This window comes from Nanorana parkeri, unplaced genomic scaffold, assembly GCF_000935625.1.
Source record: "Nanorana parkeri isolate BGI_ZX_2015 unplaced genomic scaffold, ASM93562v1 scaffold529, whole genome shotgun sequence".
NCBI classification, from domain to species: domain Eukaryota; kingdom Metazoa; phylum Chordata; class Amphibia; order Anura; family Dicroglossidae; genus Nanorana; species Nanorana parkeri.
In genome coordinates, this window is record NW_017306797.1 from 546,631 (window position 1) to 562,228 (window position 15,598).

The 15,598-nt window shown below is 42.0% G+C and overlaps 1 protein-coding gene across 2 annotated transcripts in view; it reads left to right on the plus strand.

Moving 5' to 3' along the window:
- Positions 1-11,849, plus strand: part of UNK (unkempt family zinc finger) — a 47,271-nt gene extending 35,422 nt beyond the window's left edge. For both annotated transcript variants that reach the window (XM_018561554.1, XM_018561555.1), the window contains 4 exons: positions 1,088-1,276; positions 1,443-1,624; positions 3,096-3,353; positions 10,659-11,849. In XM_018561554.1, coding sequence (XP_018417056.1) covers positions 1,088-1,276; positions 1,443-1,624; positions 3,096-3,353; positions 10,659-10,817 — 788 coding nt within the window. In that variant the 3' untranslated portion in view covers positions 10,818-11,849. The remainder of the gene's footprint in view (positions 1-1,087; positions 1,277-1,442; positions 1,625-3,095; positions 3,354-10,658) is intronic.
- The last annotated feature ends 3,749 nt before the right edge of the window (positions 11,850-15,598 follow it).

Consider the following 15,598-nt stretch of genomic DNA (forward strand, 5'->3'; position numbering starts at 1 on the left):
GGCCTGGCTGCGCTGTGTGCAAAATACAGCAAGGTGAGCCAGGGGAGAGAGTGGGGAGAGACAACCAGGAGAGAGAGAGAAGGGAGACAGCCAGGAGAGAGAGAGCGGGGAGAGACAGCCAGGAGAGAGAGAGAGGAGAGACAGCCAGGGGAGAGAGCAAGGAGAGACAGCCAAAAGAGTGAAGAGAGACAGCCAGGAGAGAAAACAAGGAATGACAGCCAGGAGAGAGAGAGCGAGTAAAGACAGCCAGGAGAGAGAGAGCGAGGAAAGACAGCTAGGAGAGACAGCCAGGAGAGAGAGAGCGAGGAAAGACAGCCAGGAGAGAGAGCGAGGAATGTTTTTTTTCGTTTGTAGATCTCATGTAGCTCATCATTTGAAAAGTAGATCTTAACACAAAAAATTGTGGGCACCCTGTACTACAGTGTGTCACAGGATCCCTGTGGCCTTGCCATGGGAATATATATATATTTACATTGTACCAAGCTAGCTTGATGAAATGTCTGGAATTCACTCAGTGGGTGACCCTGTCAGTCCGCTCCTGCCCGACATCCTTTGATTGAAAGATCTAAGGAGCAAGGCAGCGAATTGTCAGCAGAACAGTACCTGCCATCCAATCAGGCACTTATTAGCGAAGCAATTTTGTCTGACGCCGAGCCTCCAGTATCCGGGTAGTTATGGGCGTAGGCTGGGAGCCGTCCTCACTCCAAAATAACAACGCAAGCGAAAAAGAGCAACACAGCGTGATCTAACCGACAATGCACTTAAATGCATTAGGCTGAGCATTTCTAGAATACCGAGACTTCCAGCCTAGAAATCGCCTGCTCTAACACGTTTCACCCATTTAAGCCCTAAACGGGTGAAATGCGTAGAACAGGCGGCTTCTAAGCGGGGAGTCTCTGTATGTTGGAAATGCTCAGCCTTATGGATTAAAAGTGTATTATTGGTTTGATCATGGAGTGCGGCTCTTATTCCCTTGTAACCACCAGAGTGCGTGGAGTCTGACAGTGTCAGTTTCCATCTGAAGCTTCTGTTTTTCTTGCCTTTTATATTTTATTGTAACGCATTGATTTGTTCTTTGTAAATGCAGGTGGCAGCCTAATGCAGAGCTCTGCTCCTGTAAACATCCCTGGACCATTAGGAAGCTCAGCCTCCTTCCATTCCACATCTCCATCTCCACCTGTCAGCATCTCCTCACACTTTATGCACCAGACTTCTGGACCACACAGCCAATCAGAAAGCGCCTTTCTCAGTACATCAGCCACCCACGGCTCACTAGGTAAGTGACTGCACGGCAGAAAATTAATGTGGAGGTCAGAGCCTTATTTAATAGGGTTATTCCTGTGCTAGTTTTGTTTTTAGTATTCATTGTTTGAGTTTATAAATTGTAAATGTCCATGGTTAAAGTTTACCTTGCTTTCCTTGTTTTGTTCTTATGTGTCTAGGCTTAAATGGCATGAATAACAGTATATGGGAACATTTTGTGTCGGGCAGCTATTCTCCAGGGACGTCACCTGCGTTCCCGTCTGGGGCAGGTGGAGCCGAGCTTGTTAGATTACGTCAGGAGCTGGAAGAGGCCAGTAATACTATCAAACAATGGGAGGACTCATGGAAACAAGCTAAGCAGGTGAGCAGTTGATGCACACTGGCATCTATTTTTATTAAAAGTAATTCAAGGGAAGTCGATGTAGAAAACTGAATGGCAACCAATCAGCTTCTCTCTTTCATTTTCAAATCTTATCTAAACAAACTGAAGAAAGAAGGTGATTGGTTGCCATGCACATCTGCTCCAGTTTTTGTCTGCTCCAGTTTTGATAAATGCCTCTCATTGTGTTTACAATATTCTTTAATAGCTACACTGCAGGACAACTGCTAAATGTACTCATACAAATGCTTTTGTTCAGCCAGTTTTGTGATTCAAGCACTCTTACCAGACAGAACAGTCAGCCCTGGACCACTCTGTAGACTAAGGTTACCACATTTTCAAAATGAAATCAGGGGACACCCTACTGACCATGCCCACGTGTAAAAACACCCATGAAACCACATCCACATTTGCAACCACACCCACAAATTCACGCCCCCCATTTAGCATGCCCTGAAACAATTGGACACAGACTTCTAGAAGAGGAAGCAGACATTGAAGATGTAAAGGCAAAGTGGCCTGGGCACTTTAAGGAGTGAAATAATGCTGCGCTTGCAGTGAATGAGGCGAATTATGCGTTTCGAGCAAATTGTGGTAACATTGGGAGTGGCTGAAGATGCATGGTTACATAAACCCTGAGCCTGCTCTACTATGGGTCAAGCATGTGTGATGCATATTGTTCAGGAGTGTGTAACACAGGGACTTCAGGGGTCCGGAGTGCGTAATGCAGAACACAGGGGTCAAGAGTGCATGGAGCAGAGAGAAGGAATCAGGAGTATGTAACATACAGAGTGCAGTGGTCAGGAGTAGGTAACACATGTAATAAAAAGGTCGAGCAAGAAACGCTTGGAGTACAGGGGTCATGAGTAGGTAACGAATGGAGTACAGGGGTCATCAGTAGGCAATACATGGAATAAAGGGGACATTAATAGGTAATGCATGGAGTACAGGGGGTCATGAGTAGGGGACAGTAGAAAGTAACGCAGGGTTCAGTAGTAAAGCAGGTTTCAGGGGTCAGTAGTAAGTAACACAGGGTTTAGGGGTCAATATTAAGTGCCACAGTGAGGTGAGCCTAGAGGTAGCCATCACATTATGTACAAAACTGGCTGTATATGACTGCAGTTCACTGCCGCCGGGGTCGTTTGTTTCGCAAGGACAGACCCCTCAAAACGGCGAATTTCTCTGGAAAAAAGGAGACTAATGGTAACCTTACTGTAGACTACACTGCATTTGAGCAATTCAGCCTGGTCCAGGATCTGCCCTAGTCCATTATTGGACAATGAAAGAACAGCACACTAATGATTTATCTCGCTACTCTTCTTACCTGTAATGCTGTAAATGTTCACATGTTGCTTTTCCAATATCTGTCTGAAGTTCAGCTTTGAAGTCATTTGTAATCAGTATGCAGACTTATGTCCTTCTTTTATTGGTTCAGTTATCTCTCTCTCATCAGGCCTGCGATGCCTGGAAGAAAGAGGCAGAGGAAGCCAATGAGCGGGCGACTACAGCTAGCATGGAATGTGAACTGGCGCGGGAGCAGAGAGATGCTCTAGAACAACAACTGAAGAAACTGCAAGAAGAGTTGGAAAGAATCCCTGGAACACAAGATTCTAAATTACTTGATTCTATTTCTGATTTAGAAAGTCTCTCTTTAGCCACGTTATATAGCATTCAGAGGCAGCTACATGCCAACTTGGAAAGAGTTGAAAAGGTCAGTATGAAGGTGTGGGTGCAAAAAAGAAAATGTTTGGTTATATATACATGTGTGATACTTAGACTTCATTCACACAGTGAGCCTGTCACCACCTTAATTAGTGCTGGAATGGAAGATTTTTTTAATAATCACCTCCCCCACTGCCTGGGGAACCAATTTCCCCCCTTTTGAAGGGATACTGTTGGCTGAAAAATCCACTTCTGGGTGTGACGATTGCCTGGTCCCTGGCTGTACACTGCAGTTCTATCGGTTGGGCATTACATCCTGTATTCAAGTAGGGACCAGAGGATGGGACTGCAGAGGAGGACCATGAATCCGAAACCATCTGAAGAGCCTGTGGCCAGCCAGCGGTATATCCTCAAAACAGTGAAGACTACTAGTGGTGTGGGCAGTGTGACAGGAAATTGGTAGGTAATACTTAAGTAGACTACACATTGTTAAAAATACCCTGTCCCCATACTTTTAATATCAGCAACAACTGTCCCATAAGATCATATGTCAAATAACCTTGTTTTATGCGTTTAACCTGCGTATAATTATTGATATTTTCATATTCAGACTTCTGCTGGGTGCCACCATCTTGGATGTGACATCAGCAGCCTGAGGCCTCATTCACACCAAAACTGCATTGAAAATGCATGCGTTTTAGACATTGCATTGCGATGCGTTCCGATGCAGTTTTTTTTTCTCAAAATGCAAATCAGACCATTTATTTTCTAGCTCAGACATGCTTCCTTTGTTTGAAGGCATGGTGTTAGTTTTGGCTATAGCCATTCTCACCCAACGTAGGAGGTTATTATAATATAATAATAATAACGTGGTTATTGGGTGAACCCCTTGCTGACGGTCAGAGATATTTGATTATTAGATTAGCATCCATGTCTGCCATGTTTCCAGAGCTCTTCCATTCCTAATCCCTTCTAACAACTCACAGGAAGTCCCCAGAAGATGACATTACTAAATCTGTGGGTTTTTAGTTGCTTTGCGTTTGCATGCGTTCGCATGCGTTTTTGATGCATTCCGTTGCGTTTCGATGCAGCTAAAATAGTGCAAGCAGTACTTTTTCTGGCTGCATCGTAACGGACTAGTCTGGTGTGAACAGAACAACAGAATCCCATTGGAAATCATTGTGCTGCATTTGACGCTCACTAATATTCACCTGCTATCTAAAAATGCCAGCAGTGACACTCCGCCTCCTCTCTGCACTTAGGCCCCATTCACACCTGACCGTTTTGTAGCACGTCCTACGCTCGATGAACGCTCTACAAAACGGTCAAAAAAATAAATAGCATTGTAGTCAATGGTATCGTTCCCACCTGTCCGTATTTCCGCCCGTCCCGAACGCACTACAAAACGGCCCACGCATGAAAAGGTCCTGGAGCGTTTTTTGCTGCGTATTGGTCCGTTTTGTAGGGCGTTTTCCATTTGTATACTGCCAAGTAGCCTTTGGAATTGCGCGACGGTCGCGCGACTTTTTTACCGCGAATCGCGGTAAAAAACCCGCGTGACGGTCGCGCGACAGACGCGCATATTACAATACGCATAGGTGTGAATGGGGGCTTATTACATTACATTATATTGCGCTAACAACTCTGCTCCAGCTGGTGCTTCTGTTTAATTACTTTGAGTGCACAGATAACAAATCAATGATCTTGCCTAAATTCCCAATGTTTGATAACAAGTAGCTGTGCAGGCTTCTGCTGTCTACCTACATATCAGCAGGGGCCTGCGCAGACAGCAATTGACACTCTAAGGAAGTGGTCAGATTGCCGCTGATGTTACACTGTGACAATATGGGGAAAACATTATTTAACCAGTTGACATCCGCGGTGTTAAACCCCCTTCCCATCCAGGCCATTTTTCAGTATTCAGCGCTGCGGTACTTTGACTGACATTTATTCCGTCATGCAGCGCTGTACTGAAATGAATTTTATACCCTTTTTTGGGGACAGATAGAGCTTTCTTTTGGTGGTATTTATTCACCACTGGGGGTTTTATTTTTTTACTATATTAAGGAAAAATTACCGAAATTTAAAAAAAAAAAACAGTTTCCCCTATATTAAATGATAAAACATTTATTATTACCCAATTTTTTGGTAAAATATAAAAGATGGGGTCACGTCGGGTAAAAAGACACTAAACATGTCAAGCCTTAAAATTGCGTGCGCGCGCGAAACCTCAAAAAACGATAATACCCAAAATTGGCCATAGGCGACGCTTTAAAAGCTGTTACCGCTCATCAGTTTAGTGTTATCAGTGATTGATGGCCCTAAAATGATTGCTCTCACTGCGACGTTCGCGGCGATATGTAACATGTGTAGCGCAATTGTAATTTTTGCGCGCTGGGGCACCGGACGCGTATTTACGTTTATAGGCGCTTAAACATTTTGGGGGGTTTTTTTTCCCCTTTTTTTATATGTGACTTTTATTTTATTTTACTTTTTTATGTGTTACTTTTATTTTTTTTATTTATATTAATTTTTTTGCACTTATTGTTATTGCTATTATATAGAGGGATAACAATCCCCTATATAATAGCAAAGGCACACTGACAGGTCCTCTTTATGGAGACATTAGGGGTCTCTAGGACCCCTAATATCACCTGTGGACCCCAAAAGAAGCTGATGAAGCAGAGATCTGCTTTATCAGCTTCTTCTCTCTGGCTATAGCAGCCAGATGACTGACAGGTGAATGCGGAAGTGATGTAATACACATCACTTCTGCATTCACAGCCCGGCAACCCGCAAATGCAGCAGTGCCGTCCGTCCGTTTTTTTAATACGGGCGGACGGCAAGAGATTAAAAAAACTGGGAAAACATGCGAGTGCTTATTATCCCCTACTGCTACATGGTTTTCGTTTAAAAAGTGAGGTCTGGTGACAGGGCCTCTTTAAGGACTTCATGCTCTAAAGACCACTCTGCCTTTTACCTCTGTTGTGTGTGAAAGGAAGCACGTGTAGTTGCATGTTAAAGAAGAACTCTAGGAATTACAAAACTTACCCTTGCAGTGGGGCTACCCCTGAATTGCAAGGGTTAAGTGCTCGTTTTGCTTAGGGAGCTAAAATACTCCCTAACCGCGATCCCGGCTGGCTCCTAGACCGATCCCTTCAGCCTGTCTCTTCCTCTGCTCCGGTGATGGGAAGGTCCCTCAACATCCTAACGTCCCATACACTGAATAGGCTCACAGGACCTTAGCCCTGTGGGGGAGAGAGAGGCTCCAGGGACTGGTCTAACAGCCAGTTAGGATTGTGGTTTGGGTGAGTATAACTCCTAACGATCACTTAACCCTTGCAGTAGGGCTATACCTGCACTGTTAAGATTGTATTTATTTGCCCAGAGTTCTTCTTCAACTGATATACGTGCATGTAAACTGATTTATACACATGTAAAATAATGTGATGATGTGTTATTAAGTAAAAGTACAAAAATACTAAAACTAATTCATAAAAACAAACATTTGCTACTTCTTCAACATGCCCAAAATAAAATAAGTACATGTTTTGTGAATGAAACCTAAGGTTTTGTTTTTTTTGGGGGGGGGTTTCTTAGTTTTTTTCTTGTTTTCTGCATTAAAGGTGCTCAGACACCAGCGTATATTAAGCTTTAATAGAAGTAGCTGTTTCCCAAGTCATGTACTAGTTCCAGGCAATGACTCGGTCAATAGGTTTATCTCTGTTGGCCCAAAACTACCAATGCAGTACATGGTGGAGGGAATGGCCACACCCATCACATCCTAAATCCAGAGGTGATTTGCTGATGAGCAAACATGGGTCACAGGACAGAATCAGATCTGCAGTAACCTAAAGGGTTATCATGTGTTTCCTTCTTTTAAGAGATCGTGCCCCCCATCTTTGACCTTTATGGGATGGATGGGGAACAGGTGCTTAACTACATGAATTTCAACAAACCCAGAACCGAGTGTGAAATGGCTTGGATAAGTTTTAAAAACTTTACAAAACAAGTTCAAAAGAATGTGACTAACTACTATTAGCTTCAACAATCTTGTTTTAAAGAGTAACTGAACTGTAGAAACTGCTCAGAAAAGGCAGGTATATGGCAAATGGCTAGTCATTAGTATTGCCTGTGGTCTACCTGCAGCTGATCTTTTCCTCATTATGATACAGACTTTCTATGCCTTGTTTTGCACTTTTTTTTGTGCAGGCGGCCATCTTGGTAGAGACAGGGCTTTGCTTCCTCATGTCAGAGCCTCCAGCAAGAACAGTGAGCATCACAGTAATGACATCACCAAATATTAAGCCAAATCTCAGGAAACTAGCAGTCCTTGGCAGTAGTGCCCAAGAATTACACTTTAGAATTAGAATTCTCACTATAGTTTAAAACTAAAAAGTTCTAAAGACTTTGTCTTTGTGCTTGTTCGTCTTCATCTCTATCCTTAAAGGAGAATTATTGGGAGAGGTATTCTTCCCCATAGTTTAAACCAGAGGCCGACATTGCAGCTGTCACATGCTGGCTCTATAGTTCGGGATCTGAGCGATCACATACCACCCATTACTCAGCGAACAGTTTCTCTATGCAGAGAGCAGTGACTGTCAATCACAGCTCTCCGCAGGGATTCTCCCTCCACTTTCTCTCTAGTGCTCATTGGAGGGGCAGACGGGGAGGAGGCGGGCACAGCTGGCTCTAGAGAGGCAGAGCCAGCTGTCAGTCATGCAGCAGGGTGGACCTGACAATACTGTTGGGATCTTTCCCGGCTGTTGCACGGCTCTGCGCTGTCAGCATATAGTGGGCAGGAGACCGCTAGATACTGACTTTGGGTCACAGGAGGCCATTAGTAAATGCACTCCTGTGACCCAAAAGAGAACTAGGTTTGGCTTCCATTCTTTTTTAACTGTGGACAAACCAATGTGAGTGAAGACTAATGATGAAAAAGAATATATTTATGTATGATTGATGAGATGTATGATTTTTTTTGCACAAAATCAATATGCCTTGATAGGGCAAGGTAGTGCACAGTAGTACTTTTGTACCAAGAAAATGTGACAATTTCTTCCTTACAAATTAGACTAGTTTTTCATTTAAAGTGACCCTATTGTCAAATAAAACCAGAGCCACTCTGTAGTATAACATAATGAATACTTACCTGTCCAGTAGGCGGTGAGTTAAATGCTCTCTCAAGGAACTACAAGTGCCACTGCTATCTGACTTTTCTAATTAGTGTTACAAAGTGTTACAAAGAACCATTTTAAATGTACTCTGAATAAACTGGGCCTTTTATGGGGTACTTATCTTCAGGTAAAGTCTTTCTATATTTCTTTAACAACTTAATGGAAATCATACTTCTTTATAAATCTTTTCGTTTTTAAAGTCTTGATGCTGTGTAAACTTTGCATTTATTTATGTACATGATGGCAGCTATATTTGGTTATTGCATATGCAATACTCTTCTTAGAAGTGTTGGACAATGGTTGTGCCTTACTTTTTTCTCCCTGGTCATTGCACTCTACTTGTCAGGTGTGATTACTTTTATCTCTGCAGATATTATTCAGGGAAGCTGAGTGTTTTAGTGAATACAGACAGAATCTACAAATGTATATGTCCATTGCAGCCATGGATATAGTAGCAGCAGCTATATTCAAAGAGTGAAAGTTACAGCGAGAGTTATGTAAAGGTAAAAATGACAGAAATATATTAAAGCTGAACTCCAGGCAAACCGCTAAATACAGAGATAAAAATACACATACGGGATCCGATTACCTGCTAAATGCTTTGTTTTCCTGTTTAACCAATCCTGCGATTTACAGAGGGACACAGCACACTTCGATGGATGACATCTCTTACAGTTAAGGAATACAGTAGTGTCCTCCCTCATCCCCAGCCACCTGCTTGGACAGTGAAAGAGCATCAGCAGTCGGATGAGAGCATCCATGTTCCCAATCTGCTCTCCCCTCCTATCAGATCCTTTTGAACCTATTTGCATACAGCACACCTGATTGCCCCCCTAGTCCTGTCCCTCCCAATCCCAGTCTGGGCTTTACTGTATCGGCGATTGCTAGAAGCTGATACCAGTTCACATTCAGGTACTTACACCAGTTGCTTTTACAAATATATGTAATGATTTATTATTGAACACAGAGCCACACTCATGTGTGCCTTGTATATCTGCCTGGAGGTCAGATTTAAATATGTGCTTACTGAAAACGCATTACAGTTTTCCTATAAACCATGTCCTTGTGTTCTGTCTTTTGTATTTTTCTACAGTAAAAGTTTAGTTTTACCTGCTGTACAAAGTGTTCCTGGAGGTGGCTATTGAGCAGAGTTTTCATTTTCCTCCATTTGCACGTATCTGGTAATCTTTGACATGTCCATATTGCAGAGTTTTATCTGGCTATATATCACATTAAGTTATATATGGAGTGTAGGGCTTCTTGCCCACTGCCATATATACACATTTTCCCCCTATACGTGCAGTTCTATGAATTCCAGAGGAAGGGCTTGCATCTTCTACCAGGCAAATCGAAGACTAGGCTGGCCTGTTTAGCCTGTTCCCTATATGACCCTTTTTAGAATATGCAGACAGAAGTTGAAATCATTAAATGGGAGCAGTCACATTTGCCTTTCCTTTCTACCTCTTGTACAAAACACAGTCACTTTTGCTTTCTTCTCTCTGTTTTCCTGTTTTCTCTGTTCTCTGCAGTTAGATGTTGTAGACCTAGAGCCAAGTACATGTCAAATTAAAAGATTTGGCATTTCCAAAAGTGGGCAGTCTTTTTATACACTATATAGAATAAATATTGTTTGATGATTTTGGAGTGGGGGGGGGCGGGGGGTGGGTGTTTGGAGGGGTCATACCACAACATACTCCATCTTATTTGCCTGGGCAAAAATATAAAACCCATGGGGGGAAAATGATTATAGCTACAGAGGTGGGCATCACTATTTTTCCAATAAGATCCCAGGGAATGCCAAAATCATACTATAGTACAGTGCAGTAAAATCTTCAAATGAGATTTGGGCTACTCGGCATTCTACCAAGAAGATGTAATATGGGGACTTCATCTAGGCACCACAGGGGTAAGGGAGTATATGAACTAACTTCTTTTCACCCGGAGGTGTCTTTGTGACATTTTTTGCAGCTAATTAGGTTGGGGAGAGCCCATTGAAGAAGCGGACCTTGCTTTTTAGGTGCTTTAATGTGTTTGGTTTTGGAATGGGATGTCCAACAATCTCATATTGGTGTGATGGTCAGACATTTTACTTTTTCTATACAATTTACGTAGAAATTTTATTTTGCTACTGTTATGACCAAATTTTGATCTCACTGTCTTTTGGTGTTTCCTTGCAGGCAGTTTACCAGCTCCAATCAGTTAAATGTCACAAGTGTCAGGACCAGAATAGAGCGATGCTACAGTGCCAACACGGCGTGCTTTGTAAAGCATGCGCTGCTGAGGATGGAGACTGTCCCAACTGTCAGCTTAATATAGCACCCGTTTTGCAGCCATGACCTCTGCAAGCCTGACTCCCAGGCTACTCAAAACTCCTTTTTATATATACTGCTATAAATCAATATATATTCATACAACGGAATCCTAGTGAAGCTGAGCACTTTTAAACAAAGAAAAAAAATTTCATTCCTTTGGAACTTGCTACAAAGCCTCAGAGTTTTTCTTCCTCTGAGAGACTCGGTATTATATAATTTCTAGAACCTCCTACTTAAGGATTGCTGCCCATCCATAATGGGATGCAAGAGATTTCTTCTGTGATGATATATTTTATCGGGGCCAAATAATGTCCGTTTTCCCATCTACAAGCCGCATCTTGATAAGCGCTTCAAAATTTTCAGAGGTGAGTCAGAAGCTGGTCATCATTGTGACATGCCGATTAAGGAACACAACCTTCCATGAAAGATAACAAAGACACTTGCTGAGAGACAATTCCTTGTGAGCAGATTGGCGGCTGTGGATAACACTTACCTGGGGCCAGCCTTGAGTACAACGGTCTTGAACACAACAGGGTTCTGCTTAAGCTCCCCCCTCATTAGAATGCCTAAAGAATTCTCTACGTTTAATGTGATATCAGAAATAGCAGCATTCTAGTGTAGGATTTGTGATCAAGTTCTCTTGTCTCACTTAAAGTAATTCATAAACTCAATTAGATTGTGCTTTCATGCAAGTAATCATTTCAGTATTGTGTGTCCGAAAAGGATTTTTGTTTTGCATTAATTAATAGCCTAATTTCTTGCAATCAGATCTGTCTTTATTAGTGAGACAATTAAGTTTCTCTTCAATGTTGAATTTTACTATAAAACCGTCATGGTTAAGGGCAAGCCTGAAAACGAGGCCTAAACTTCTCCACTATGGAAAAAAAATGCCCGCACTTTAAGTATTGCAGCCTGCATGGGTAAGTTCATACGCTAACAAGGAAACTGACAAAAGATGTGTGTCCTTAGTTCCTTATACCACAAGCTCGTTACATGTTCTAGAGACTAACAAGTTCTTTTAAACTTTTGTCGTTCTGCATTTGTTTAAATTGTCTGTTTCAGTTATTTATGTTCAGAATAAAGTTCACATCCATCTAACGATCAGTTAAGAGCTGTTACTCTTTCAGTTGGATTTGTTGTTAGGTACTAGAGTACTGCACACTTGGGCAGTGATAGTGTGTAAGCAACAGCAGTGCCGATGTGTGGAACCAGAAAAGTAAAAGTATTCCCCCCTGTGTTCAGTTTCTAGCTGTTGTTTTTCGTATGCGTGTAGAAGACGAGCACAAGTATTTGCTTTAGGCCACACCTTCAGTTTTTCTCCAGTTTTATACATCAGTCTCAGTATGCAGACTTTGGTATTAAGAGAGTGGAAGGTGATAAGGTGGTGCGTTCATATGTAGGTAACAATTTAAAACCATTTCAATGAGTTTGGAAGGGAGTGCTTATAAGCCTACTACGTTTCTTTCCCATAAAAGTTTAACATTGTGATATCTCATGTTCATTATCTTTACTAGTTTGAGAACACTGGCTTGGTGCATTTATAAAATTAGTCTAAAATCAATTTGAAGCAGAAAATAAAGTAAACGTGTGGCTGGGCTGTGGATTATCAACTATTTTTATGTTCTTTCCCTCACTGACCCCTGTAGCTGCGGGCAATGTGGAACACTTCATCCTCATAGTTCACAACAGAGAGTCTGAAATCAGGCTGCAGTGTTTCTGAACTACATACAACACCTGCTGTTTGTTTACATGAGAAGGCTGGTAGGCTTCAAAGCCGCAATGTCAGGACCTCTCTTGTACACTTTGAGGTGCACTTACTCCACAGGGCCTGCAGCTACAAAAGTCAGCGAGGGCTTGTTTTAAACTGATTTATTGCTTGTTCAGAATGTATAAACATTTCTATGTCCGTAGTCTGGCCACAGGTTCACCTTAAGCGCACATTTGGTGCCGGTGAATTTCTGAAAGGATTTCCATGTTCATTGGTTTCATGACTCAATGATTATTAATATCCCCCAGTTTGCCAACTGATGTAGCAGAACCCAAAGTAAGCTTTCAGAAGTTCTAGTTCTAATTATATATTGCCAACAGTGTTTTACAGGTGTTTGATGTTCCTGAATTCAGAAAATGACAGTTCAGTGAGTTTTTTGTATGCTTTTTACTGCAGTACGTTCTCATTGTTTCTGATGTCCCTTTATAGCAATGTCCAGCCTCTCTTCTGTCTCCAAAACTAGTTCCTTATGTCTTTTTCCTTATGGTTTTTTTTTTTATTTTATTTTATTTTTGTTTTTTACACTGAGCTTGCCCAGTTGGGCCTGGCCAGAATAAGTTGTATCAAAATCTTCACATGTGAAGTCTCCTTTTTTATATATTAAATAAATCTATATGTGAAATGAATCAGCCTTTTTTGGAATTGTTAGAAATAAAGTGTATGGAATCTGTTCTGAAGTAGTAGTGTCTTTTTGCTGCTATTTATGTCATTAATAGTCTTTCATAGTTTCACCTCTGTGTACAACTTTAGAACGTCAAGGTACAGAGGCGTATCTACAACAGATTGCGCCACTGCCATCCCGCCAAGCTCCTGGCAACCAGTGATGTCCCTGGTTGCCAGGAGCTGGGCAGGACACCGACTAGAGCGTCACAGGTTGCTAAGAACTGGGCGGGGAGATGTGTATGGCCCTTACACATCTCCCTACCCAGCTCCTTGAGTCCTCAATTTCTTTTTCTGCATTCCAGCACTCAATGAACAGGAAGCACTCAGTACAGGGGTTACCCGTTCATGTATAAATTGAGGAGATTGTAAACAGATACTATGTCCACAATCATGAATGAACAGGAAGTGATATGGAGCACCTTCTGTTCATAATTGGGGACACAGTATCTGAATAATACTATGGCCTCAATTATTTACATCCATCATAGTCATCAATACTGATCACTGTGATGTTTGAATATTACAGGAAATGATCAGCAAATCTTTTACATATATTTTTGGGGGTTGAGGAAGTTTGTTGGTGCTCTCCTCAACACTGGGCACCAGCTGCAGGGGTTTGTGTCCACTCCAATTCCTGCTGGGAGCAGCGCGGATCAAATGGGACACAGAGTCAATGAAACACCAGCTCCCACTGCAGAGGAGAGAACTAGGTGGACCCAGACCAACTAATCGATAATGAGAATCGTTGACGATTATTCTCATTACCAATTACTATTGATTAATCATTTCATTGGTTGCAGCCCTAAAATAGACACTGGAGCTGTTTTACCTTACACAGCCTGGTGGATGACATCCCTTACAGTTAAGGAATATAGTGCTATTCTCTCTCTTCACCCAGCCTGCTGACTGGACAGAAATAGAGCAACAGCGTACTGATGGGATTAACCCTCAGCAGCACAAGGGCCCCGTTGGTTGTCAATGCACTTTTGCATAACCATGCCCCAGGGTGGTGCCATCCAATAGAACTCATATTATAAAATATTTTGTACAATCCTCAGGCATTTGTATGTGCAATGAACACCTGTACTGAGAGGCTGCCATTGCTGTCCTCTCCATCTAAAAATTGGATTGGATTTAGTATCTTCTGGATCACTGATGATGAACAATTTCTCATCTCAACTGATTTAGCAACTCAGAGTATTTACACTGTATGTAAACCATATTTGCTCCCTATTTGTCTTTTAAAAATACAATTAAAAGTGTTTTGTGATATCTCTGTTCAAAAAGTACAAAAATACATGAAGACTGTTATAAGTTGGCATTGTTTCCAGCTACCTCTGTGGACTAACCCTTGTTATGGAGAAGAAGAGAGGGTAAGTGTTCCGTTGTCCTGTCCTTGGCTGACAATGTTGCTTGTCCCTGTATACAGTACAGTGAGCGAGTTTAGGAAGTGTGTTATTTGCTGGCTCGCCTGGGGAAAATAAAGGAAAAAGCTAAGAAAAGAAAACAAATGCAGCCACCACATCTGAGGACTGGTAAGCTGCAATCTATTACATGTTTTATTTAGATACACCTTTAGATCTAATACCAAAGTACTATACAATTATCAGGTGAAGTTTAAATCCACAGTCTTCACTGCACCTTTTCTTGATTGTAGATCACAGGTCACATGGAGTTATATCTTGAGTGGATGGGTTAGGCAGCTACCTTCAGGTGATTGAACACTGGGAAATCAAAGCTGTTAGGACAGTCCTAAATGACCCCTTCGCAAATCCTGGCCTGCATCTGTTTTTTGCTAGTGTCCTTAGATGATGGGTGCCTTCTTTTTCTACATTTTTTTTTGCTCTTTCTACTGAAGATTCTTCTGGTGCCCTAATGCTTATCACAGGCACTGCTGCACTTAACAGCAGCTATCTTGATTGGTTTTCTCCACAGCAGAGCCTGGGTAGACGGTACCCGAACCCCCTGAAAGAACGTTGTGGAGCTGTTCTATAATGTGCGTTAGTGTGAGTTACTATGTACCAGTTATGAATGAATAGGCAATGATCTACATCACTTCCTATTCATTCATGATTGTGTACATAGTAACTCACACTATATCCACAATTTGTTTTTTCCGCTAGTGTCCTAAGATGATGGGTGCCTTCTTTTTCTACATTTTTTTTTTTTTTGCTCTTTCTACTGAAGATTCTTCTAGTGCTCTAATGCTTATCACAGGCACTGCTGCACTTAACAGCAGCTATCTTGATTGGTTTTCTCCACAGCAGAGCCTGGGTAGACGGTACCCGAACCCCCTGAAAGAACGTTGTGGAGCTGCTCTATAATGTACTTAGGGCACTGTATGATGCATAGGGGACTCTCCTTGGCACTTTGT